This window comes from Tympanuchus pallidicinctus, unplaced genomic scaffold (genome assembly GCF_026119805.1).
Source record: "Tympanuchus pallidicinctus isolate F22 unplaced genomic scaffold, pur_lepc_1.0 scaffold12, whole genome shotgun sequence".
Classification (NCBI taxonomy): domain Eukaryota; kingdom Metazoa; phylum Chordata; class Aves; order Galliformes; family Phasianidae; genus Tympanuchus; species Tympanuchus pallidicinctus.
In genome coordinates, this window is record NW_026294637.1 from 13,788,427 (window position 1) to 13,814,377 (window position 25,951).

A 25,951-nucleotide genomic window follows, 5' to 3' on the forward strand; every position below is an offset into this window, starting at 1 on the left:
GATTTATTTTGCTAAAATCATTCTACCTTCTTCTTCTCTGCCTTCCAGAGCTGCCTTAGGACAGTCCAATAGTTGAACATTTTCTGAAAGTGGGGAAAAAAAGACAATCTTGTTTCACTTGGATGAGGAATTTTCCCAAGTTCCTCACTTTGGAACTCAAACTGAAGCATAAGCTCCACTGAATCATGAGTAAGCATGCTTACATCAAACAAAACAAGCCATAGAGAAGCATGGCAGACTTACTGTGCTCCATTCTGTATGAAACCATTTAGATCCACAGGGTTTGAGGTAGCAGGATTGCTGGCTGGGAGGTCTTTCCAAATATGAGCATTCATAGGGGTTCAAAACATCAAAATTGCCTTCAGTTTTCCTGACACAAATGATTTCCCTCTGTTGAGTTCCACCACCACATTCAGTAGAGCACTGTGTATCAGAGAACACAAAAGTAGTGGGATTTGTTATTCTACTATGTCCTTCAACTCACTGCGGAAGTAATGTATTTGTCCACATCACCTGTTCCTTAAATAAAAGAATACACACACACACACACACACACACAAACACACGTACTTAATATTCACCAGGAGAACTTAACAAACCATTGCTTACTTCCTATTTTTTTTTTTTTAACATATTTAGTCACCATCAACCAAAACTCATCACCTATTTTTAATAGGTCCTCTCCTAAGTAAAATTAATTTATCTGTATGTATGACTTAAGGACAAAGGTGAAGGGTAAAGTATTTCATAAGTACTTACCAGTTAGGCAGTCACAGTTAGGAACTAGTCACAAGAAAATGCTACTGGATACAGTAATGACTTAATCAACCAAGTGAAAACGGATTATAAGTTTTAGGTATTATATACTGAACTTTAAATCTTAAAAATGGTTACAAAGGCTAAAACTGTACTGTTAGTAATTGTTCCAAATGCTACAGAAGACTGAAAATGCATATCTAATTATTGTTGAGAAGACTAGGAGATATGACTACAATGGTGCATTTGGAGAAGTGTGGAAGTTTCATTTTACCTATAACTACAAATAGAAATGGACATGAATCTTTCTAATGAAAAGAGAAGCATAACTTACTTTCTTCATAAACAGTGTTACTGCTTCTGGCTAAAGCAGGATTGCATGCACTGAACCTGTCTTTGAGGTTCCAAAGTTAGAGCACCGTTCTCGAGCTTTACATATCCCCACATTTTCTGCCTTAAAGAAAATGCCTTGATCTGCCAGAAAGTGCTTTTCATGTTTACAAGTGTCTGTGTGTTGCAGTGTTGGTTCTAGTTATGAGTTTCTCTGTTGCATAAAGGGATACGACTTTCAAAGGCTTATTCTAGACCTAAACATGTAAATGCTGTTTTTATATATATACATATTGAGTGAAATTTGTGATACTGTCCAAGATGCAATATGAACAAAAATGAATGCACCTAAATGAATTCTATACAAAATAATGTAATACACTTCCTCTTAACACTGAACACGTCTCTCTTTTAATGGTTCTTCCAACAGAGTGTCTAATGAAGCGCAATGCAGAACATCATCCACCAATGCTCCCTGCTCTGCTCTACTGCCTGCTTTCATTGCAATATTTAAAGTCAGGACTTGGCCGGTAGAACAGACATTGTCAGATACTTCTTTCACATATTATACAGCAAATACATTGTTCCATTGCTATGCATCAAACATAATGCCATCTCATACAAACAAAGAAGGTGAATTAGACTTGAGAGAACAGGAAATTGAGGAGGAAAGAAACTTCCTTATTCAGATCAGAATGGAGAGAGTTAGAATGACCAAATTGCACACTTCTCCCAGTGATAACACAAATGGGTACAATGTTCCTATTCACCTGCATGGAGCAGCGTAAGTAACAAGGCTCAAATTTTATGTTATTAAAATTGCATGTTTTATATCTGAAGTTATTATTACTGTTCTACAACACAAATAATTATCACTTACACTTGGAAGCATTTGCATGTAAATGTCCATCTCAGCTGTACCAGTTTAATTTCCAACTCCTTACCAACTGGAATCTGAAATGCAGTGAGTTAACAGCATAGCCAAGAGACTTTTCTCTAAGAATTTGAAGAAATATAGGTGCCAGCCATCATGTAGCTCAGAAAGCCTACACCAAGGGACATCAGTGCCTGGGCACCAGCTGTCAGCTTCTGAAATTCCTTTGATTCTGACAGCAGAAATGTTTAGTAAGAATGAGAAAGAACATTGATGTGTAGATCAAGGAAACTATTTACCTTGAAAAAGGAACATCACAATACTGGCCACTAACCAGATCTCGTTCTTTTCTTCAGCACAGCAGAACAGAAGCCAATTTTAGTCACTGCTATAGACTATTTTGCCTCTTTTGGCTATTGTCTATATCCATAGATCCATAGATATACATGATTACAAAGGATCTAACTTAACAGCTTTCTGACATCTCATTTCATAAATATGCTGGGTCAGTAGAAGAGAAAAATTAACGTAAGGAGGAAAAGAAGACAGTCTTATTTTCATCAAAGTAAAAAAAAAAAAAAAAAAAAAAGCAGGTGAAGAAAAGCAGAGAACATTACTTCAGTAAAATACAGAAAAAAATATCCAAGCATTCCTCAGAGATGTAGAAATATCTTAGGGCACACATCTTCCTGTTGTTAAAATGCCTGCAGAACGCACAAAGATGTGTTAAATGTAAAGCTTACCTGTGACCAGCTCCCAGCAAACCACTCCACTTTACCAGCACAGGGTCCATTATTACAGGGAGTTGTTTCAGAGGGTCTGTTATTGCCACAGCCTTCCAGAGGCAAACTGCTGACATGATTGGTCATACACACCACTGAACGTGTGCGGATCCCATCACCACATTCTGCAGAGCACTGAGGAGGAGAAGACATAACAAGTAGTCAGCAGTACATTTTCCAGAGTGCACAATGAAATGAGAAGGAACAACACCCATGGAGAACAAATTAATGAAAGATCAATTACTTTTACTTGTAATTCAATTGCAGCACATCATCTTACAGTTTTAGTACAGGACAACTAGTATCTGTCCTTTACAATCACAAATGAAAGAACTTGAAGAAAAAAGAATATTTTTTGTAGCTTTTAAAAATATTCTTAGTTTTCCTTCCATCCTCCTGTCTGTTAATATTTTCAATTTTAATTTTACACTTTTTTCCTAGCAATTAATGCATCTGAGAAGTGACAGTTTCAACTAGCAGCTTTTCAGGAAGCAGTTCTGTGAGTTTCTCCTCTGGCCATTCAAGCTGTCAGCCAGGAGAACTCTTACACTGATAAAAAAGGACAAGGTGAAGAAGACTCTGAGTAAGTGCCATTGACACTGGGAAAAAAACAACAGCATTGCCCATCCTGGAACTTTTCCACATTGCTAGTTGATAGAGCACAAGAGCACAGTAAGTAGAAAATGCAAACTTCTGTGACAAGTAGTTTCCAAAGACTGAGGTAAGCCCTCTGCAAATAACGCTAGTGGTCACTATTTGTTACCTACCATGTTCTAATTGTAAGTTATTAAGTATAGTTCTAGTAGAAGTGAACATAAAGTTTATTTAAATTCAATGTTGCATGCTGCTCATATGAATCCCAATAACTAATATTCACCATTCCCAAATTTTCACTGCTAAATTTTGTAAGCTTTTATTAAATAGCGATGATATGCAGATTTGTATGTCACACATTTTGGGAAAGCACAGGATAACAATTCATAAATTGTGCACAACAAACTCCATTTATCAGGACTCTCTACGCCCCTATAGCCTGGTTATTCACCTACATCAGCGGGAAAGACTGATATCTACTGTTCTGGGTAACATCAAACTGTTGGCATTTCAGGAATAGAGTAATGCCCAAGAAAGTGCATTTGATATTTTATCTCTAGACCATGAAAATAAAGTCAAAATACATGCAGCTTGCTAAAAGGTGTGTGCATAATTGAATCTAAATAATTACAAGCAATTATATGTGCAAAGAAAATCACAAGTATGCAGAGTAAAGTATGGGAGAAAACATGCGTTTGATTGATGTGTCAGATATTACTCTCAAGATACAAAGTAAGTAGTTAGGAGAAGCTATGCATTACTTTCACAATGAACAGAATGTTCTTTGTGAATCAATGTTGCTCTAGATATTTCTTTTTAAATAAAAGTAAGAATAATTCTAAGGACTGGCAATGAGACACAGAACTGAGTTGGCTCCCACTGGCTTCACATCCAATAGTTCAAGTACAGAACAGCAGATGCTGCTACCAATAAGCAGACCGACCAACGCAGCTCTTCCCCACCTCTCAGAGACACCAGTGACTCAACGTACAATTGGCTGCAAAGCAATCTTTAATCACTAGCACCAAATAATACTGGTTATTTGTCTGAAACATGTAGTCATGTGATATTTATTCAACAGATACAGTAAAGAAAAATATTTCCTCCTGTCACCACGTCACTTTCTTTGACAAGACGTTCAAACACAAGGACAAAGTCTTGCTGAAATGGAATCCCTAGAAAGCTTTAAAAAGTAATTAAACTTCTTACAAGTACTTTTTTAGTAATCTACAATTCTGGAATAACTAGAAAATAACTAGAAATATAGAAAATAACTAGAAATTCAGAATTTGAAGATATGCTTATGTACTCCACAGGAGTAGGAAAAAGCTGCTCACAGTTTGGAATGACTTCTTCCTGCATCTGCAAAATCAAATAACTGAGCATCTCTTAAATGATTCCTACAAGTAACATAATGAACTTCATATTTCTCGTTGGTGGTGCACAACAAAATTTTCCATTTTCATACAGACAGAGTAAAATAGACTCAGCTCCTCAGCAAACCAAATTTGATGACTGAGGAGGTCTTTCCAAGGTAAATTGACAGCATTTTGCAAATACTGGGATGATATACATTGTGCTAGCACTGAACATTTTCTCCTTTACGTAAACTAAACCTAAACTAAACCTATTTCAAAATGTTCCACTCCTAGGTAAACTGATTAACTGAGCCTCATAAATGGCTGCCTTTCAAACCCACTGTACTGAAATAAGCTTTCTGCCTGTTCGTATTTTATCCAGGGAAGTTTTTCAAATACATTATGCACAGAGAGGTCTGCATCTACTCTGCAAATACTCTTCTTGTTTGTACAGTAATTTCCATTTGACAATCTAATTTTTCTGCCTTGCAAACAAAACAGAACTGAGAATAAGTTTAGTCAATAAATTAATCCAGAAAATCCCCACAGTATTATGTTTTAAATGATTATGTATTAACTGGGCTTACATATCAAAGGAAATTCCAAATGGGAAGGCATTGGATTGCCCCACCCTCGACCATAAGATTTTACTACAGGTTAGCTACCCTCAGAGGATTTATGCAGCAAACGTAAACCTGCATGTTTCAGAGTTAAGGCTTCCACCCATTCCCCCCCCACTTTTTTTTTTTCTTCCTTCCAATAAAAATCTTCCCTGTGAAAGCCATGATTTCCAAAGTTCAAGGAATTTAGTAGGGAGTGTTTGGATAATATTCCTCTCCCTTTAGTTTCTGCAATTGACACACCCACTATCTTCAGTTTTGTGCCATTGATTCGTCACATTAATACACAGTGACTGCCACAGCCTAACAGAGTATGGCATGGTTTGTTACAAAACCTGAAAAGAGTTTTCACAATCTGCAACTTCTCTTTTCTGATCATATTATTAAAGATATTTCGTTTCACTTTCTTGCTTTAACTGGCAGAAATTCCTCCAAAAAGGTTAGCCTGTGGAACACCCTCCCTAATTTAAGGAGTCTGTCATTTCCTGTCTTCCTGGTTGTCCTTCCTTCATCAGTGCAGTTTTAGAAGCTTTCCATCCCCGTTAAAAGAAAAGAAAAAAGAATAAAAAAGATATCAATGTTCTGACAGCTGCCAGAAAACAATTTTGACATCAGACCAAGAATATGAGGCTAGTTGCTGCTAACTTGAAAAACCGTAAGTGGAAGCCTGAAATTTTGTCCTTTCCACAGGGAATGGCTGAGCTAGTAAAAGCCCTGAAACTAAGCCAGTTCCCTTTCACTAATGCATCAGTACTACTCATTGCCCTCCACTGGGACAAGTATAACTCATGGGAAAGAATCAGAAACAAACCTACCATCCAACTCCAGAGTTCTTCTGCCCAGTTATAGCCAATTTTGTTCCTGAAAAACATCTCCCAATTTGGGCAGGATTTGCCTACTACACCTACCTGGTAATACAGTATTTAAAATGCATTGTACTATCGATGTTACACTACTGCAAAAAATGAAATTGAAGACCGATTTATGAAACATCTTAGCATTATTTGCTTTCTGAAAAGGCTGCAGTCATTATTCTCTCAGATAACACATTTTAGAGTGATTTTGTAAGCTTTGGTTTATCAGTACAAAACTAAGAGCCATGATTTCAGAAGCTCAGTTCCAGCCACAGTTCCAAGACACGGGACGCAAAGAACATTAACATTGTTGAGAACAGTCTTGATTTCTTAAAAAAAAAAGAGGGTTGTGTCTGAAGCATCCTTATGTACTGCCAAACTTTAAGATACTGTTACTTCAATGATTTCCCTTCAGAGTGCATCAACATATACAGTAGACGCTGGATCAGACGTCAAACTCATCCTGCATTTAGTTTAGTCCAGCAGACTATCCTTCCAAGGTAACAGAAGTTTAGAAATATGCTTAGACACTTCAGCGGGACCATGATTGCTTCTACATATGCACTGATATTTCCCTTTTAAGTGGTTGCTAACACTGTTGCTAGTTACGTATTACTAATGAACTCTGACGTATTCCAGCTCAGAATAGACAGCACCAGCCTTTGAAGTGATAGGATGTCTCAGAGCACCGGTAGGGCTGATCGGCCCTTGCAAGCCTTGCCCACGGTCTCCACCTACACCCCCAGCTCATGGGCCCAGGGACTCCCATTGAGCTCTATTCCAATGTGTTTGTCCTCAGCCACAGCTTTGCCACGGGCCTCACTGACCCTTCACCCTTGGAACTGCTTCCCAGATTGATCTGAACCCTGTCTCCTCACCACGGACCTGCCTAGATCTCTGGTCTATGTCTGACTCTGGTTACTGTCAGTGGACCTAACTTGGATTAATTTCTCGTCTTCAGCTTGGACCTGCCTCATCACCGTGATCTTCTCTCTTTTGAACTCTCCTGTGCATCTGGCTGCTCTGGCTACCGAACTGGGATGCTGTGGCCCTAGCTGGCAAGGCCCCTGCCGTCGTGACTTTCACATCATGTTTCACTTCAGGTTACCAAACTGGACAAAGCAGAAGGCTTTTTATCTATTTATCTAAAACCCTACAGTGAGCATCTATGCACAAACTTAATGAGTTACAGAAAGCAATCAAAATTCAAAGTCCAGAAACAGGTTACATATGTCACTGCAGAGTTGGGCTTGAATAATTAATCCTGCTGAGAAGGCTTTTGGACTTGATTTCTACTTCCACACTGGAGCACCAGTAAATTTAGTACTGTTGAGTATATGGGCAAATCTAACTTCCAATAGGATTTAAGAAAGAGAGCACATTCATTCAGATATATTCAAACACATTCAAAGAGGTAAAAAGTGAAGAAGGCTGTCAGTTTTGGGCTCTGGATGATGACATCAATTTGCTTGAATGAGGCCAGTAAGGCAGCAAGGAGAAAACAATGGTCACTGAAGTAAAAGGCTGTCTCATCCATGTGTTAGATCTCCCAAAACAAGATGAAGGCTTATATGGGGCTCTTGACAGGTGAATAGACAGAGATCCAGTGATGGGCATAATAGTGGTAGGAAAAAACAGAACAATAGATTTTAAAATATTTGACCTTGGAAACAGCAGTGCCTTCATACATGATTTTGATTTAGTTTGATTTCTGGGAGACATGAAACAGCAGGTTATACAAACATTAGAAGTATTTTTAGTATTTTTGTGAACACCAGGTATCTTTGTAATTAATCTAATTGCTGTGTGATTAAATACTAGCCTGCCTTACTATAATTCTAATCTCTGCATAATTTCCTTTAAAACCAAAGATATGACAGCACTGCACGTTCACCAGAGCTCCCTTATCTACCTTTAAGCAAAGCACTTTGGTTTTGGCAGTTAGAAGTAGTTTAGAAAGTCTAAAGCAAATGAATTTCGTCAAAGAGAGATCAGCTGAGGAGAAGAAAAAACATTCTCTGTAGGTTTTGGCCACTCTTCTATCAATGTCTCCTTCAAAACTCTCCTGGCTATGCATTTCATTCTGCAAATCATGAGGTTAGTCACAAATTTATGCATAAGGAACTTCTGCTTTCATATGATTTCCACATGAAATCCACACAAAGTGATATTTAGTATTGTTTTCAGTTTAAATTGGAAACAGCGATAATAAAACCTAGCAAAACACTTGCACAAGCTCCATGGTGGTCTCTTTGCCTTTATCTTTTCAGGATCTAGGAGATTTTACTTGAGCTTTACGGATTTTAATAAAAAACTGGGAAAGAAGAGTGTGAGCTGCAATATGCTCCAGTGGTTCCACCTTTGACCGGTCAACATGCCCACCTTTACCAGTTAGGTAACATTGTGGGTGTGTGAGGAATAAAGCACTGATTTTTAGAAAGCACACTGTAATTCTCTAACGAAAGACATACAGAAGTGTTCTGTAGCATACTGGAAGCATTGCAGTTACTCCTTTTAAAAAAACTGAAATGCAGAGCATGTGTTTGATCATTCTGGATTGTGATTCCTGATGAGTAACATTTTCTTTCTTCTTTATAGTTTATTTTGGCCTCAGAATCTCATTAACATGTACTTTGGCTTTTTTTCTAAGAATGCTGTAAATCTAAAATGACAAACAAATGAACAGAGGAGACAGCAATGAATAAAAATGCAAGAAGAGAATGCTGCAGATAGTTGGCAGAAAACACTGATGAATCTCCCACTGCTGTAAATCAGAAGGACCCAGTTTTCTGCTTCTGAGCCATAGGAGAAGTAATCATTCCAGAAATTAGAGCTGTCAAACAATCAGTCATGTGAAATGTTTGCAACAATCTCATCAACTCCAGTCAATCTAGTTTTGCTGCTGAGTTCAGTAAGGTTCACTAGCATTACTCTGCTGATTAAAGCATGCAGTTTGGTGGATCTCTGCAGTTTTAATTCAGCATTCCATCCTAAGAGAATCATGAAACAGGAAGCCATCCTTACACAAATGCATTTAAGTACATCATGAAGGTTTGCCTAGATTGCCTAAAGGTAAATAGATTTAAAGATAATGTAGAAGACAAAGCCATGAAGCTAAAGCCAATCCTCTTCATTTATACTGAAGATACAGAAACAAATGTACACATAAATGTACTACATATGGGCACGTACAAAGTCAGATGAGTCTTGCTAGAGACTTTTAGCCTGTACTCTTTCTTTCCCAATGAAACGAGTAAAAAAAGTCTGTTTCAAATAGATCCTGGGAAATATGAGGATACAGTATTTACAACTACTTCAAGGACAAATAAAAGAACTTGTAATTTATAGCAAATATGTCGGTTGTTCTGAAATTAAGTATCCTATTTATTTCCACGGAAAGTAGAACTGATACAAAAAGCACAAGAACACTACTTGGTGGAGAAAATTGTCAGCTACAGAACACTCTTTTTCAACATAGTCACCACCATTAGCTATGCATTCTTGCCAGTGATGAACAACAGCCTGCATGCCATGTTCACAAAGTCTTTTACCAGCAGAGACGCCTCACTGTCACTGTCATCACTGCTAAAATGCATCTTCTACTGCCTCACTGTGCTCACATCCACTGCTTGGTCTCCATCAACATTCAGCAAATGTCAGTGAATGTCAATGGTTGCATTTTTTTCTGCATGAAGGAATTCAATTCCATCTCTTTGCATCATTCATACTACCATGTCAGATACCATTTTGTCAGGCTGCCCCTCTGCTGTCATCTATCACATGGCAAACTGTCACAGAATATTGGTAGGAAGGTTCACCCTCTACTGGCACACCACCAACATCCACATCAGCCATAATGAACCAACATCATAAAACAGGAGGCATTACTTTTGGAGTAGCCCTCATACAACAGTTTGTTTTTTAAGGATAAACAGCTTTCAGTTATCAAATTGAGAAATTTAGAACACCAGCAGTAAAGCACAGCATCATTTTTATGTTAACAAACTGCCTTTCTTGAGGCTTCAAAAATTAACCACATCTCTGCTGAAATTCCCCATTCATTGCATAATTCTGTACGGGCAACGTTGATCCATCCTGTGCTGAAAGAGAAAGCTGCACTTAACCCGCCTCTGCTCTGCTTGCTGCATATGCACCAGTAGACACTAAGTGTCTGCAAAACAGGATCAGGAAAGTACGGATCAGGCCTTCTCTTATGACTGTAATCAAGTTTAAGCTCAACCATTTTAAACTTTGTGTTCTCAAAAGTCAAGATAGATTCTTTTACCTCTCATTTCTGGCCACAGCCATAATGTCAAAACACAATGGGAGAGACTGTTCTGTGGTATTTACATCTGGGCCTTGAAGTAAGCATGTAATAAATCTCACAATGAAGGTCTGTTCTTGTGACATTTCCACCACAGTTTTGCAGACTCAACAGGTTTGAACAAGGTTTCTTTAACCATCTGAACTTTTGGCTGCTTATCTGAACCATTTGTGGGCTGCCCATCACTGATCTATGCTTACTGCTGAAATGTGGCTTGGCTTGAGGTATTTTTTAAAGAATTTTTTGGGGAGATTACACACAAAGCCCATACAACCAGGAATGCCCATTTTCACTCCACGACATGTGTGATTCTGCACATTCCAATCTTAATCTTTTTTTCTTTCTTTCTTTCTTTTTTCTCTCTTGAAATGAGCTGTTTCTTCCATTCTTCTTTTAGAATCAAACTCCAAACGAATTGCTGGCAGAAACGATGGTGAATATTGCCAGCAACAGTAGCAAGCATTTGGAAGTAATTAATTTGTTCACTTATAAAATCTGAGAAGGTAAAAAATCCATTATTTACTCTTTGACCCTAAGACATTTGTTGCAGGCAAAAACTCTGGTATTTTCTACATTACCTACTTCACTTTTATGTCTCGTTTAATAGATACTAATAAGCATAGTAACATTCTGCAGTCCCAGCTTTCAGCTACAGAAAGTATTTTTAATTCTGCAGCATACAAAATGTCAGTGTGGGATAACAAAAAAAAATGGATTCTAGAAACTTCATTGGAATGTGTGTGCTTTATGTGATAGAACTGCATTAGTTGATGATGGTAGCTGCAAATATTTTCCCTCCTCTCCCCCATAAGTCATTTACTCAACAGTAAAATCTTTCCCATTTCCACCAATACCTGTAATTCAATTGATAACTTCCCGCCATTGCTACGCAAGAATAGATCTTTTCTTAATAAAATGTAGTTGAGTTGTCTGGAGGTTGAAAGTTTTGCAGGTCTCTAATTTTAGCAAAACTTGATCAGTCTTTCTAACATTGTTATAATTTGTGAAGTTCCTCACCCTTCTCTACATCTGAAAGGTGATGCAGATCTTTTGAGTATCCAGAATCTCCAAAAACTCCTGGTTTTTGGAGATTCTACTAAAATCATATAAATAATGAACCTGTGAAGTTAAGAAATCGTCATGTTTCTATAAGTGAAAGTATTTGCCTGCCAAAACAATCAGTCAAAGAAAAGGGAGATATAATCAGGATTTCATACAGAGTGAAAACTTGGCGTGTGGGTAGATGGAATCTGATATGCTGTCATCCATGAGAAAGACCAAAATACCAATTTTGTCTTAGCTTAAGTTCCTCAGCCTTTTAATGAAAGCACGAGTACCAACAGTGAACAACGTCTTGGAACCCAGGCGTGAAACAAAACAAGGTACATCACCACACATTGTATGGTTTTCATGCTCAGAGTCAGACTCACTGGAATTAAAAAATATCTATATTCATGAAATACTGAAAGTCTCAATTCAACCTTTCCTGAGTTTGTGAAGTTGCTCTCCTCTTTTAAAAGCTATAGGAAAATTGTTTTATGGCTTCAACTTAAAGCCAGACATCAGACCTCAAACTTCCATCACTTATAGAAACAGTAGGGAAACTCCTAAGATCTGAAGCTTAAGACTTGGGGCTAAGCAAGGCAGAGCAATAAATCTCAGCTCACTCAGTATTTTGGGAAGCTCAGACACAGATCAATGCTAAATCCAGACGTTCAGCCACATACTCATGACCTATGCATTCTTGTATCTAACACAGACCCAAAGTGCCCTTGAGATCCTTGTTTTTTGTACGTTCTTGCCTATTCTACAGAGCAAACACAAACATAGAAAATATGTTCACTCCTATGGCCAGATACATTTATATATTTTTAAAATTCTGATACATTTAAGTTGTTTTAGAAGATTTTGCAGTACATAAAGACAATGAGAAGCCTCACCCTGTCGCTCCATTCTGTAAGAAACCAGCTCTTAGCACAAGGTCCCATGTCACAGTTCTCAATATCATTTGGCCGCAGCTTCATGTTACACTCCTCATCATCAACAACGTCTCCAAGATTGCTGACACATTTCACATCTCGAGTCCTCTGCCCCACTCCACAAGGTACTGAACACTGTAACAAACAGTAGTTTGCATCAGGACTCTATACAAGATCTATCACTTCATACATAGCTCATTCACTGATAATAACATACTAACCATCTTAGATTTAGGAATGGGGAATAGAAACAAGTTAGTAGTTTCAAAACCATATTTTCAGTCTGAGCATTCTATTGCATACTATATAGACGTATTTGAAAAACATAAAATCAAATCCTATCTGCAATGAGCCTTTCTGTATCTAATCAAATTGAGCTGCTAGTATTTGAATAACACAGTGACGTACTCCGCAAAATATTGATCTTGGTCTATACACAGATACAAAGGTAGAGAATTGAAAAGAAAAACATCTTTTGAATCCCTGTTAAAAGGTAAGGCCTTCTGCTCTCTTTTCTTCTGGAACTTTTCATGGTCTGTCTATTCACACAACTCAGCAGCTCTGTAAAAGTTTTTTGCTTTGTTTCATGTCTAACTGAAAGAGATTTGTTTATCACTACACCTATCACACTGGAATACTTCCCCTCCCTACAATGGCCATAGAAGTATTGAGGATGGTTGTCACGTTGGCCAGAAACTCTGTAAACAAGAAAGAAATTAAAGCTCAAAACTGTATTATTCATGTTTATCTGAGAACCTCAGTACAGCCTCAAACCAATTACTACTGACTGTCTCTATACTTAACACATATCAGTCCTCTAACTAAACTCCATATGCTAAGAAAAGCCATCGGTTTTTCACCACAGGCAAACCTACTAGCCTTCTTTTAACTTCATTTCATAGAGTATTTTTAAAAAGTAATCATTGTTCAGAAAGCTTAAGTGCTTCTGTGCATAGAGATCTGTGTGTTTTGTTCTACACAACCACTCTTTTTCACCTTTTGAAAACATTAATTGTCACACTCACGCAGGTTACTTCTGAACTAGTATTTCCTTATTTCTGGGGCTGTTCACATTCTGCTTCCTTGCTTTAAAGAAAATCAAATTTACTTTTTAATTGCTGCTCCGTTTGAGAAAATACATATTCTTTTCTGAGGTTTTTATGCTCCAAACTAATCAGTCATACTTACTGAAGTCCACTCTGTCCTAATCTGCCACTCACTGCAGATCTTCAGCTGGCAAGTGCTGGTGGTCTCTGGTTTCTCCAGGTGATGGCAGCGGTACTGCTGAACTGTCAAGGTACGGTTGGCATATATTTGCCTACATAAGATCTGTCGATGCTGCATGCCAAGGCCGCATGTTTTGCTGCACTCAGACCACTCCCCTATGTCCCAACTGAGGGAAAGGGAAAAAAGGGAATAAAAAAAAAAAAAAAGAGCAGCTTTTTCATAAGATTCATAAGATTAATCTAATGCTAATCCCAGTAACACTCTAAGGACATGATTCTAATTGAGACGATACTTAAAATTCTGCATGCAAAACAACCACTTATGAAGATAACATTATATCCTACAAACAATCTAGCTGTAATGGATGGTACTAATAAGCACGTGTTCAGATTGCACAATTCACGTTTCAAAGCATATTACAAACACCGAGTCACTAATAGTTGTGTTGTTTTGTTGTATGGTTCTTTTTAGTTTTAAAGAATCTATCCATAATATATATTTCTGCCTTAATGATACTTTCTAAAAATTTAAATCATACTGCATTTTTTTGTTTTCTGAACTCAGTTCAGCAAAGGCTCACAAAAATTACTTATTCCATATAGGCATTAATTCAACAATAAAACTGAAATGGCAAATGATCACTGAATACAGAATCACAGAATGACAGAATGGCCTGGGTTGGAAGGAACCACAATGATCATGAATCTCCAACCACCCCTCCACATGCAGGGCCACCAACCTCCCTTTATTTAATACTAGAGCAGGCTGCCCAGGGCCCCATTAAACCTGGCCTCAAACACCTCCAGGGAGAGAAGAAAAAATCCCTAGATACATTTTTCTAATTAAAGCACAGATTTCACTCCATTTCTTTAATCTTTTTGTATAAACATTACATTTTCCCTGTTCAATTTTAGTTTCAGGCATAACACATAAGGAAGGGAAATATCTGAATAGTTCAAACATTTTATTATGGAACTCCTGTGGAGAATGAGTAAAATCCCTGTGCTCTTTATAGTATTTGTATTTTGATATTAAAAAATTACAAACAAATATTATTTTAAAATAACATTTACATATCTCTATTAATATTCTTGATATTGATCTCTAAAAAAAATGAAATAAGAAAAAAAGGAATTAATGAGTTGTCAAAAAGAAAAACTTGAGAAAAATGATTTACAATAGAAAAAATCTCCAAGTAAATTGCTCCACAGGAATCACACCTGAGCCTGTGATATTGGGAGCTCTAGAAGCAATGGTTACCACTTTTAAATCCAGTCTTTGAGCGGAGCTGAACAACTACTGAATTCCAGAAGAGAGGTCACGTTTATGAGGGGGCTGTTGTGAGTTCTACCAGGTAAATCTCATCTTTAAATATGGCACCATGCAATGAACAGGCAGGTACTGCAGCCCACCGATCCCACATGAGGTGATGTAACCTACAGAGCCTCTTTAGACAAGTATTTGCAGAAGGCTGTCACTTGGTATAAAAAAGATTCCCATAAAGAGACCACAGGTGTAACGTGTACACCTGAATAAGCACACAAAACTGAGAAATTACTCGGCTCACTTGGTGACAACTTCCCTTTTGACTCCTTTGAATGCTACTGCTACAGTGAAAATGGATGAAGACAAATCACTAAAGGAAAAAATACACTCTGCACTTCATAATGTTAAGTGCACAGTGCCTAGAAGTTCAAACTTGTTTCCTACTCCAGATGTTCTCCTGCAAAACTGCAATGACACTGGATTATTTCTCTTGACTTAAACCACAGTATCTTACAAAGCTGGACATGGGAAAATGTTGCAGGCCTCCTCTTCAGGAATAGGTTTGGTGCTGCTGTCACAGTAATTCTCAGGAACTTCCTCATGTGTGACTCTGTTGACACAGTGGAAAACTGGGTACTGGGACCCTGAAATGAAGATTAGATGATAGATGGCAAAAAATTCTGCAATATAAGCTTTTTATAGCAATAGAATCCAAAACAGATGCAGAAAGGAAAAGCATAACAAGCACAGCGTAACAAAAGGAAATTCACACTAAGTTTTTATCCAAAACTTCCAAATATACTTGAAAGCTATACTGCTTACACTGTAATATTAAGTAAAGTGCTTAGTACATAGAAAGTACAGCACAGCATTGTAGGGAAAGCTAAGAAAACACCTCATTTCTGTTCCAGTAACATTCAAGGAGGTAAAGATCTGATGGAAGCCTTGCAAAACTGTCCTGTAAAGATCAGAAAAATGTAGACAAAGATACAAAAAGCATGAAGAGTGTATCAGACAAAAGCTGGAGAAGCCAAACTGAAGTACAAGGAATGACAAAAAGCACTGAGGAAAGCTGCTGTGTATCAATGGTGTAAAAGAGCAGCCTGACAAAAAATCCTGAAATATTCACCTCCAGAAGCAAATGCTGCATTTCCTTTTAATTTATATACTCTGTACTTCAGTTTTTTAAATTGTTTTATTGAAGTGCACTTCATAATACAGATTTCCACATTTCTCCTCTCCAACACCAGAATTCTGCTGTATCTATTTTCTGTGAATGCTATGTGAAGCACTTACCTTTCCCACATGTAGTGGTACACTCAGTTTTTCCAATCTGTTTCCAGTTGTATTCTCGGTTTTGTCTTGATAGCTGCACAGCAGGCACCTGGTTTTCTGGCTGATGAGAAGGAAATCTTCCTGGCTGAATAACTGGGAAAGTTCCAACTGACTGTCCAGTGATAGTGTCTGTCTCCCTATGCAAATCCTCCTCATTGTGATTTGTACTTTCAGGCATTTCTAATTGACCATTCAAGGGCTCCCCTGATGATGGAAAGCGTATTGAAAAGAAAGGAACATAATGAACCTCACGTGCAACTAGTCTGTTTTCATCCACTAATAATCAGTACACTGGAGTATCATTAAACATGAAAGCAGCTTTTATTTCTTATGCAGAGACTTCTAACATTGGTCTATGAAGACTGTGTTGTTTTATACTAAAACAGCCAAGTCTTAGCCAGCAAACACTTTAAGAACAGAAGGCTCTCCAATCACACTGTAGAATTAATGCTCCCTGTCAACGTTTTCCAAAGCATTTTTTGTAACATACTCTGTATTCTGTGTCTCCTCACATCACTGTACAGCTGTCCTTCATTACGAACAGCGTGCATAAAAACTTAGAAATTTGTCAAGGCATGAACAGTAAAAGCAGAAAATTTACAAGTGAGTTTGGTCCTACTGTCCTTCAGAACTTCCTATTGGTACACACAGCACACCTCTCCACAGCTCAGAATCAAGATCATAATCTGTCCAAATTTAGCTTGGAGAGGTACCAGTTTTATCTCTCATCCTTTCTGGTTGGGAGAAGAAAATGAAAATGAGAAGGATTGTTTTAAATTAGCTCAAACTCTGAAAAGAAAAATCTAATTTCTGAGACACTGCTACAACAATCCAGGTCAAGTAAAGCATACAGTTAACATTTTAAGAACAAAACTGTTGCTGAAAATAGAAATGTATGATGAGATTCCCAGCTACTCAGGTCAGCAGAAATTCACTTAAGTTAACATATCTATGCAGACTTCTATTTCAATGAGAAAGGTGAAATTCTGGGCCTTTCCCAAATTGTTTACACTGAACTTAATGGTACGGATTTCTCCATTAGTTTATCAGGAAACAGAATGTGCTTAGTAATAGGAAATACTGGCGTTTTACCTGGCCTCCTGTGAGCAAGCAACTGAGGACTGATGACATTGTCTCCTGGAATGATATACTCATAATGTATACCTGGGTTAGGCTGCTGGTGTATCATCTAAAAAGAAAAGTAGCTATTTATTCGCTTTTTCCAATCGTTACATAGCTAACGCTGAAAAATGTACTTCAACTGATCAACTGTGTAACATTATTTATCATTGGTTATTACAGAAACAATGCTTAATGATCGTGTTTAAAAGTGAAAAAATAAGGTGACTGTGTTTGCAAACTGAGATAGCTTGTGATGGCAGATGAACTCTTTCTCTAAACCTTCCATAAAAACCACAGGTCTGACAGGCTGTAGCTGAGTGTAGCTGCAGTGGGCAGGACCCACCCTGGCCTGGGCAGTCACCAAAACACTGACAGGGGAGCTTGGCAGATGCCTCAGAAAATATGAGCAAGAGAAAAACAAAGCAGAGAAAAACAAGTGCACACACTCTGATCTACAGATCAAGCCGCCTTTTTAAAGGTTTATCAGATATACCAAACAGAGCACGTGCAAATCAAACAGTTTGTTCTATCATCATGCAGCTACCCCTACACCACTCAGTGGTGTCTCAACAGCCAGCTAGCTAAGTTACTAATAGTCTCATCATATGCATTACTCAACAAAGCTTAAGTGAACAGATTATAAAGACCCCCATACTTATCAGGGTGACTGGAGAGGCATCTTTCCTGCATGGCCATTTGCAAGTGAATGAAGACATAATGCACTTGCAGACACAGTCCCTTCTCACTGCTTTATAGCAAACCACAACAACTCTTTCAAGTGTTCTTTATGAACATATGTGGGAACCTTAAACTTCGCTGCTTTTAATATGAAAACAAATGCAAGTGTTTTCAGAAGGCTGATGAACAGCACCATGCAAGTTGACATGAGCACCCCTCCAAAGGCAGTTCTTGTGTGCTTACCTGAGTAGGCAGGCATAATGAAGCCTAAGAAGATATGACTTTAAGAAAGTTTTGAAAGCTGATAGCAGAATACTCTAGTTCCCTACTGGCTTTGCTGCTGAGAGCCTCAGAGCACCCATACCAGAAATGCACAGATGTCATCAGCTGCTAACTTCACTCATTTAGCTTTGATTACTTCAGAACTGCTTCTACTGCTTTAAAAGTCCTAGATTCTCTGAGGGCTAGAAGGTCCAAAGTACACTTTAACTTAAAATCTGTTTTAAAATAAATAAATGAAACCCCAGAGCATGCAGTAGTTCTCTGATCCTAACAAACCACAAGCCAAAAGACAAAGAATCACGCTATGCCACTGGCTATATGACCTACAGTAGATTTATGCTTCAGGCCTTCAATAATTTGTCACACCAATTAACACCAACTAAGGACACAGACCTTTCTTTTCCTTTATCCTAGAATCACTTTTCCCTTTTCAAGTATAATAGCTAAACAATTCTGTAAACCATCCCCTTAGAGATCATCTACTTTAAGCCATTTGATGATATGTTATCTGGAGAATTTTCTGTAAGGGTTGGTCCTTCTAACATTACATTGTTATTTAAAAATACACCTTCTTTGTCTTTCGTGCTGAGAGAACCAAGCACTGAGGAGTTGGCTGCCAAGTACCCCTCACCTTCCTGCATCAGGACCCTCTTCTTAAGATGGTTCCAGGATCAGCTTCCCAATTGTTTCCGTGGTTTTTCCACCACATTTCTACAACAGCTTACAGGCACATTAGAGTGAGCTTAACTGATGAAGTCCCTACGAATATATTGTAATAGCTTTCCCATAAGGAGGATGGAATTATACAGCATTGTTGCTTTTGAGATAGTGGACCACAGTCTTTGAAGCAATGCACACCTCACACTTGTAAAGCACTTCTTACCATCTCGCTAATGAAACCTGCTGTAACTTAGAGTGTTTTTCCTTATTTTATCTTATTGAGAAAGGAAGAAAAACTGCATGGTCTCAGCAAATAGGAACAACAATCCATTTGGAGTTCCCATCTGCAAATCTTTCCATTTTTCTACACAGAGTAAAAATGTAGAGTAGAGATGAAAACAATTACATGCAGGAGAAAGACTGAAGGAAGACATTGTATCTGTGTGATTACATATTTCAAACTCGTAAAAGAGGCTGGGTCATTGTGACCTTTGGATTTCTTTTAGCTAGCTCTCTTCCAGTACAGTATGGGAAGATAAATATGGAAAGACAAACATGGAAAGACAGGAAGACGCTATGCTGTCAGCTTATAATGAATTCTAATATTTCTCATATCTACAAGAAACATCTCAGATAACAGTCCAGTCAAATTAGATTTGACAATCCACAGTAGCAGACACCGAGCAAAACTAATAAAGCTGTGTCCATCATGCCAGCTTTATTATACTCTCTGTAAAAGAAAAAAAATATACCAAGTATAAATTTATACATTAAGATATTTTATACTTAAACTGAAGTTGTTTTGTGATACTTATTTGAAAATATCTCCTTAATCCATTTCCTGATCCACTTCTTCCTGGATCATCATATATTATGCATCAGTCAGATAGCAATAAAAACTTAAACATCAGCTCAGAGCATTATGTGAAAGAGATAGTAAAATACCCAAAATTGTGTTGCAAGAACAAAAAACAAAACAGTTACAAGTGTTAGTACTGAATGCAGTAAAGTGTTGCACGTGAACACCAAACAATTTTTTTTTTTCCTCAGAAACATTATCCTACAAGAAACTTACATAGACATCGAGGACTTCATTTGTTGGACCATCAGCTAAAAAGGACTCTCCTGCAGTGCTGGATATTTCATTTGGGCGCTTATAAGTGAACATTGTCCCACCACCTTCGTATCTTCCAGGTCGATCAATTGCCCAGTTTCCATTGATGATGGACCGCCCTGATCGACTCCGCAAGGCTGTACAGAATAGGGAGAGAGACACAAAGACATTGATCAGAAGAAATCACCTTCTCGTACTGGAATCCTATCAGATTCCCAAGTGTATGTTACACTGCTACATATTCCCTGACCTTGGGGAAAAACTGTGTGATAGTAGAAAAGAACAGTTATATTAACAGTTGTGCAAAAAAAGGCAAGCTTAGAAAACTTTGCCTGACTGCTCACATGACAGACAGAAAAATTAGACAGCTTGGAAATGTTTTCCAACAATTTTTCACAGGATGTCATACAAGTCTCTCAGCCAGCCAGTGGCACGCATTCTGAGATGCCAAGAAAGTGGTTTTTCTCACCTTCCTTTCCGTTGAACCAAGTATTTTATGAACAAGACACAACAAAACACAGAAGCAGATACAGAAAACCACTACATTACACAATGCAGAAGAATCAAACAATCAGTTAGTCTAAGGACACACGAAAATCCAAGGCTGACAAATATTCCCATTAGTCTTCATGAAGCCATTTGACTACACTTCCTTTTCAGAATATTATCTTTGCCAGAGCATCTGCAGAGCCCTTATCTCCAGAACCAGGTGGAATGACGAGATATGTGAAAATCTTGCAGATGGGAAAGTGACTTGTTAATCAGATAATAGATAAGGAAGTATAAACATGGATTCAATCATAGAATCACAGAATCACAGAATGGGTTGGAAGAGACTTTTAAAGATCATTTTGTACAACCCCCAATCCTGCTGCCAGAAGCAGGGACATCTCCCACTAGATCTCACTGGCCCAAAGCCCCAGCCAAACAAGGAGAGCCCACTTTGGGCAACCACTTCCAGCACCTCAGCACCTCTGTGGTAAAAAATTTCTAATTATTAATCTACATCTAACTGCTTTCAACATGAAACCATTACCCCTTGTCCTACACTACTACAGTCTTTCATCACCTTTCCTGTAAGGTCCCATTAATCACTGAGGTGTGAACCAACTGTGCAGTGCATGTCCTTGTGATCACGGAGAACACACTGATTTTTAGGTACCTCTGCTCCCTCTTGTTTATGCTTCTTTTATCTGTATGGCTATAATTTTAAGTCCCTACTTAAACTCTTGTCATGTGCAGATGCATAACTTCATGCAACGTTAAATTTCTGCAGCTCTTATAGTATCTCTAGGCTGCAGCCACATCAGATGCTGTTTAAGTATGACGGAAAGATTTGATCCTTTCCTCCAAAGGCTCTACTCAGCCAATTTTCAATTTCACTATAAAACACAGAATCACCAAGGTTGGAAAAGACCTAAAAGATCATCCAGTCCAAACAAATCGTTCTCAAATGCAGACTTAGAACAGACAATGAAATTTACTATTAATTTTGCTGCACACTGTATATTTAATGCAAATTCAATGTACTAGCTTTCACTTTATAACACTTTAGGGTTGAGGACCTGGTTACATCAAAGATAGCTTTTCTGTTCTCTCACAATTGTGAGAAATAGATAAAATGCAACACTTTCAGAGTCCTTGTTCAGTAAGCCAAAAGGTTTGAAGACTTTTTCACCTATGGGAATTCTTGATGCTGACTAACCTACTGTTTGTAATTTGTTTAATCTTGATGAAATTATTTATGGAAGAAAACTTCATTGTGTTTTTTAAAAATATTATAAAATGCGCTTAGATACAATCATGTAAATCCTTATTATTATTTGATAAAGTAATGATTCATTAGACTAAGTGGGAGACTTAATCAGTCTTCAAGCATCAGCCAATTGGAATCTTCAGTTGAACTTCTTCTTATGTAGAAAATGAGATATGAAGCACTGATAACATCAATCTACTCCTAACTGCAATTATATGAGCTTTATTAATCCTCCTTGTACTAAACTGACATGGTCATATCTCTAGGAATGCTAAAGACTCAACAGCCTACTTCTTCAAGATGGAGAAACTAATTGTGTGAGAAGAACGTGTGCAATCTGCAGTATAAGGCAATTTGTTATTAGTATCCCAGTTTGTACAGGAAAAGTAAGAAAGATCAAATTTGCTTTTTGTTCAAAGGGGAGCAAGGTAGTAACTGAACAGAAAATGATTTGAAGTTGATAAATGAATTTAAAACTTCATATTATTGCATTGCCTTCTATCTAGAGTTTAAAGAAAGTATTGTTTCATAGCTCTAGATAAAATGTAAGATGTAGAAAGGTTAAAGCAGCTGGCTACAGCCAACAGAATCTATGAGAAGGAAGCCCTTACTGAAGTCAGTCAAAACTGCCATTTTTACTTTCAAGCAACATATAGGATAGCCCCTGGATGACTAGTCCCTGAAAACAATCTTAAATGGTAACGTTTCATTCTTTTGTCTTTCCATCAGAAGCAAACAAAACCAAAACCAACCAGATTTTAAATAAATATAAATATAAATATAAATATAAATATAAATATAAATATTCGTCATAATTTTACTCAATTCAACAATTTAAATGGCATAAGAAAGAGTGCTGGCTAAGATTAAATTGGTGTTAATAATGAAGCTGTAGAAAGATGGCTGCCTGGGAAACTATGAATCCACAGAACTTTCATTTCAAATCCATCACCTTACAAGTCTGAATGAGGTCTCCCCATAAAAAAAAGAAAATGTGCCTCTTTTATGTTTGGATCATCCTGCAGCTACCACCTCCACTCTGCCCCCAGAAGAATTTTTATGGTGCTAATATTTTTAGCTGAAGCATAAAGGAGTACTATAAGCGCTGCCATTAATTGCTCATGAAGAATTTCATCCTCATACAGTCTGTAGCTGATTTCATCTATCTTTCATTCTGGGCTCAGCTTCTTAACTAAAACTGTGCTGTTTACAGCAATTTTCAGTAATGCTTTGCACTGGAGTGACAGAGTATTGCAATACTCTATCAGCATGTAGCGGCAGGTTACAAGCTGGGCTACCATTCTGTGGCAAAAATCTCAATAGGCTATAGTTAAGATTGTATTTCAAGTAGCTGAAGAATATTAATTTCCAACAGTCCAGTTTTACTGCTCTCCTTTTAAAGATGTCCTATAGTTCATGCTTTCCTGCTTATTATTATTGATTCTACACAGCAACTTGAAAAATTCAGCAAGAATTTAAAGCAGAGATGGCCAGTGCAGTGGTGCTCTGTGAAGAACGAACTCACACCCGCTTTCAAGGTCAATATTTCATGAGGGAAGTTGATATCTGATGATTTGTAAGCGTAGTGTTTGTAATCCCAATTTAAACTGCATCACTGCAACCAGAAAATTAAAAAAAAAATCAATTTATCCAGTACTTCAAAGATAATTTTATTACTATATTTCCTTTTTATTGCATTTTTCACTCTTGCCAATCTTCTCAAGTCTAGATCACACGCTGAGTCTTCCCAAAGCTCCAGTCCCTCAATCTCATCCTCACAGATGCCTTTAAAAAAAAAAAACACTACCAAAAGCTTTGCATCACTCTGAACTAGAAAAATATATCATGGACTCACAGAACTGTAGGGGATGGGAGGGACCTATGGAGATCATCTAGTCCTAACCCCCTAGCAAAAGCAGGTTTCCTAAAGGAGGTTACATAGGAAAGCATCCACGTGGGTTTTGAATATTTCCAGAGGAGACTCCACAGCCTTCCTGGGCAGACTGTTCCAGTGCTCTGTCATCCTCACAGCAAAGTTCTTTCTCATTTTGTATGGAACTTCCTGAGCTCCTGTGTGTGCTCATTCCCCCTTGTCCTGTTGCTGGACACTGCTGAGAAGAACCTGGCCCAATCCACTCGACACCCTCACATATTTTAAGTATTGATACGATCCATTCATCCCCTCATCCAGATCACTGATGAAGTTGAATGAGAACAGATCCCTACACGAAGATGTAAAATCAGCATATATAAAAAGTAACTTAAATTTCCCCATTATTATTCTTGTGAAAAAACATTATCCAGTCTGCATTAAAACTTTCTATAAAAGTAAAAGTAAACTGCAATACTAAGTTACAAATCCTATACAGAAGAAAATGCAGCGTTTTTACCATTTGCTAACTCATTTGCTCTGGGAAAAATCAGTCGCTTCCCATCTTCTTCAGCTAAGGTAAGTTTCAATGTTCCAGTTTACAACAGTTTCACTCAACTTTTTTTCAAATACAAAATTTCTTTATCAAAACTATGGCATGACATTTACAGCATTACCACGAAGGAATTTTAAGAAGTGCTGTGGATGGAATTCTAGTAACACAATTTATTTTTCTGGTCAGAACTCCCCCGCCATTTTTGGAAACTGTTTTCAAGAGAAGCAATGGTATGAATTGGTTTTGAATTCCCTTCTATCTAAAGCTTGAACTATTCTACGCCTTGCAAGTTCTTAAATGAGCACACATGATGTTCATTCAAAAAAGCAGTTCTTTTCCAGGAAACAGACTGCATTCTTACAACTGTGGTCAGGGGGAAATAAAGCGAAGACTTGTGCTGCTGAAGTTAGATCCAAATGTCTCTCTGGTAATTTATCCTAGAGAAACTTGACAAATTGCAGAGATGCTCACAATTCTGGCCAAGGGCTGATTAAATATGGTAAAAAATTAACCAGTTAACATTCAGCAGAGGCAGCTATAAAAGATGAGTGGCTGAATGGTTTGGGCTCTCCAGCCCTGCTTGTTTTGCAGCTGCCAATTAAACCAAAATGTCTTAGAGGGCAAGTGTAGCAACTGCCTCATTTTTTGCAATTCAGCACAATGATTTTTACTTGTCTAATAACATTTGGAATATATTTTGGTGTTTTACTTTAAAAAGCGTTTTAAGTTGAAATGATGTTTAAGAATGTTTTAGCTACACTGTTTTGACTTAGAAGCAAGGCCTTCTTCCCAATACTGTCAGAACAAGTACCCAGAAACAGCTATAGTAAAGCACGTGACTACTTCTGAACAAGCACTATGACAAATGAAGCAAAAGAAACACAGCTTCTATTAATTTTTCCTGTAGGAAAAACAGTTACATGGACCAGAATGCCGATCAGACTTGCAGTACAGAATGCACAATAATTACACAATTAAATGACCTTACTACGTTTACGGCAATCTAAAAACACTGCAAGTCACACATGTTACAATGCAGTACTTAATACCCTGATGCATACAGAGAATGAGAGAATAACAGCTGATGCTATCTGAATATTCTAAATATCCTAATTATAGCCTAACGCTACCTATAATAACATACGGATTAAAAATAAAGCAATAGGGACTGGTTCAAATGGATTCTCAGAAATAATTCCTTTCCAAAAATATGGTACAGTTCCCAGAGGTCTCTGAGTTTAATTCCGGAAACATTAGCATGGCTAAGGGATTGCAACCAGAAAAAATCAAGTGATAGCAAACAACCTGATGGTTTTTTCACTGGCAACCAAGACAGGGGAAGGGAGAGATTTTTCCTGACCAAAAGCAATTAGGATTTGTTTTATGATTCTACTGACCTTCTCAAACTTCAGAAGAAACTTGTGAATTGTAATGCATCAACTAAAGGCAATGATAAAAGTTGTTAGAAACAAGCTTCTGTCTTTCTAATTACATCTTTTCCTACTATAAAGTTTCACCTGAAGCCTTATGGGCACTGTGTGTGTATTCTTCTGACGTATTCAGTTTTTAATGTCATCAACAAACCTGTTGCTGAAGGGGCAGGCAGGAAGATCT

General features: G+C 37.6%; 1 protein-coding gene across 2 annotated transcripts in view; it reads right to left on the reverse strand.

Annotated features, from left to right (window-relative positions):
- THSD4 (thrombospondin type 1 domain containing 4) overlaps positions 1 to 25,951 on the reverse strand; it is a 258,583-nt gene that overhangs the window by 9,330 nt on the left and 223,302 nt on the right. For both annotated transcript variants that reach the window (XM_052671768.1, XM_052671769.1), the window contains exons 9-16: positions 20,117 to 20,292; positions 17,392 to 17,488; positions 16,261 to 16,503; positions 15,479 to 15,608; positions 13,660 to 13,864; positions 12,433 to 12,606; positions 2,704 to 2,877; positions 244 to 423 (exon numbers count right to left, since the gene is read on the reverse strand). In XM_052671768.1, coding sequence (XP_052527728.1) covers positions 244 to 423; positions 2,704 to 2,877; positions 12,433 to 12,606; positions 13,660 to 13,864; positions 15,479 to 15,608; positions 16,261 to 16,503; positions 17,392 to 17,488; positions 20,117 to 20,292 — 1,379 coding nt within the window. The remainder of the gene's footprint in view (positions 1 to 243; positions 424 to 2,703; positions 2,878 to 12,432; positions 12,607 to 13,659; positions 13,865 to 15,478; positions 15,609 to 16,260; positions 16,504 to 17,391; positions 17,489 to 20,116; positions 20,293 to 25,951) is intronic.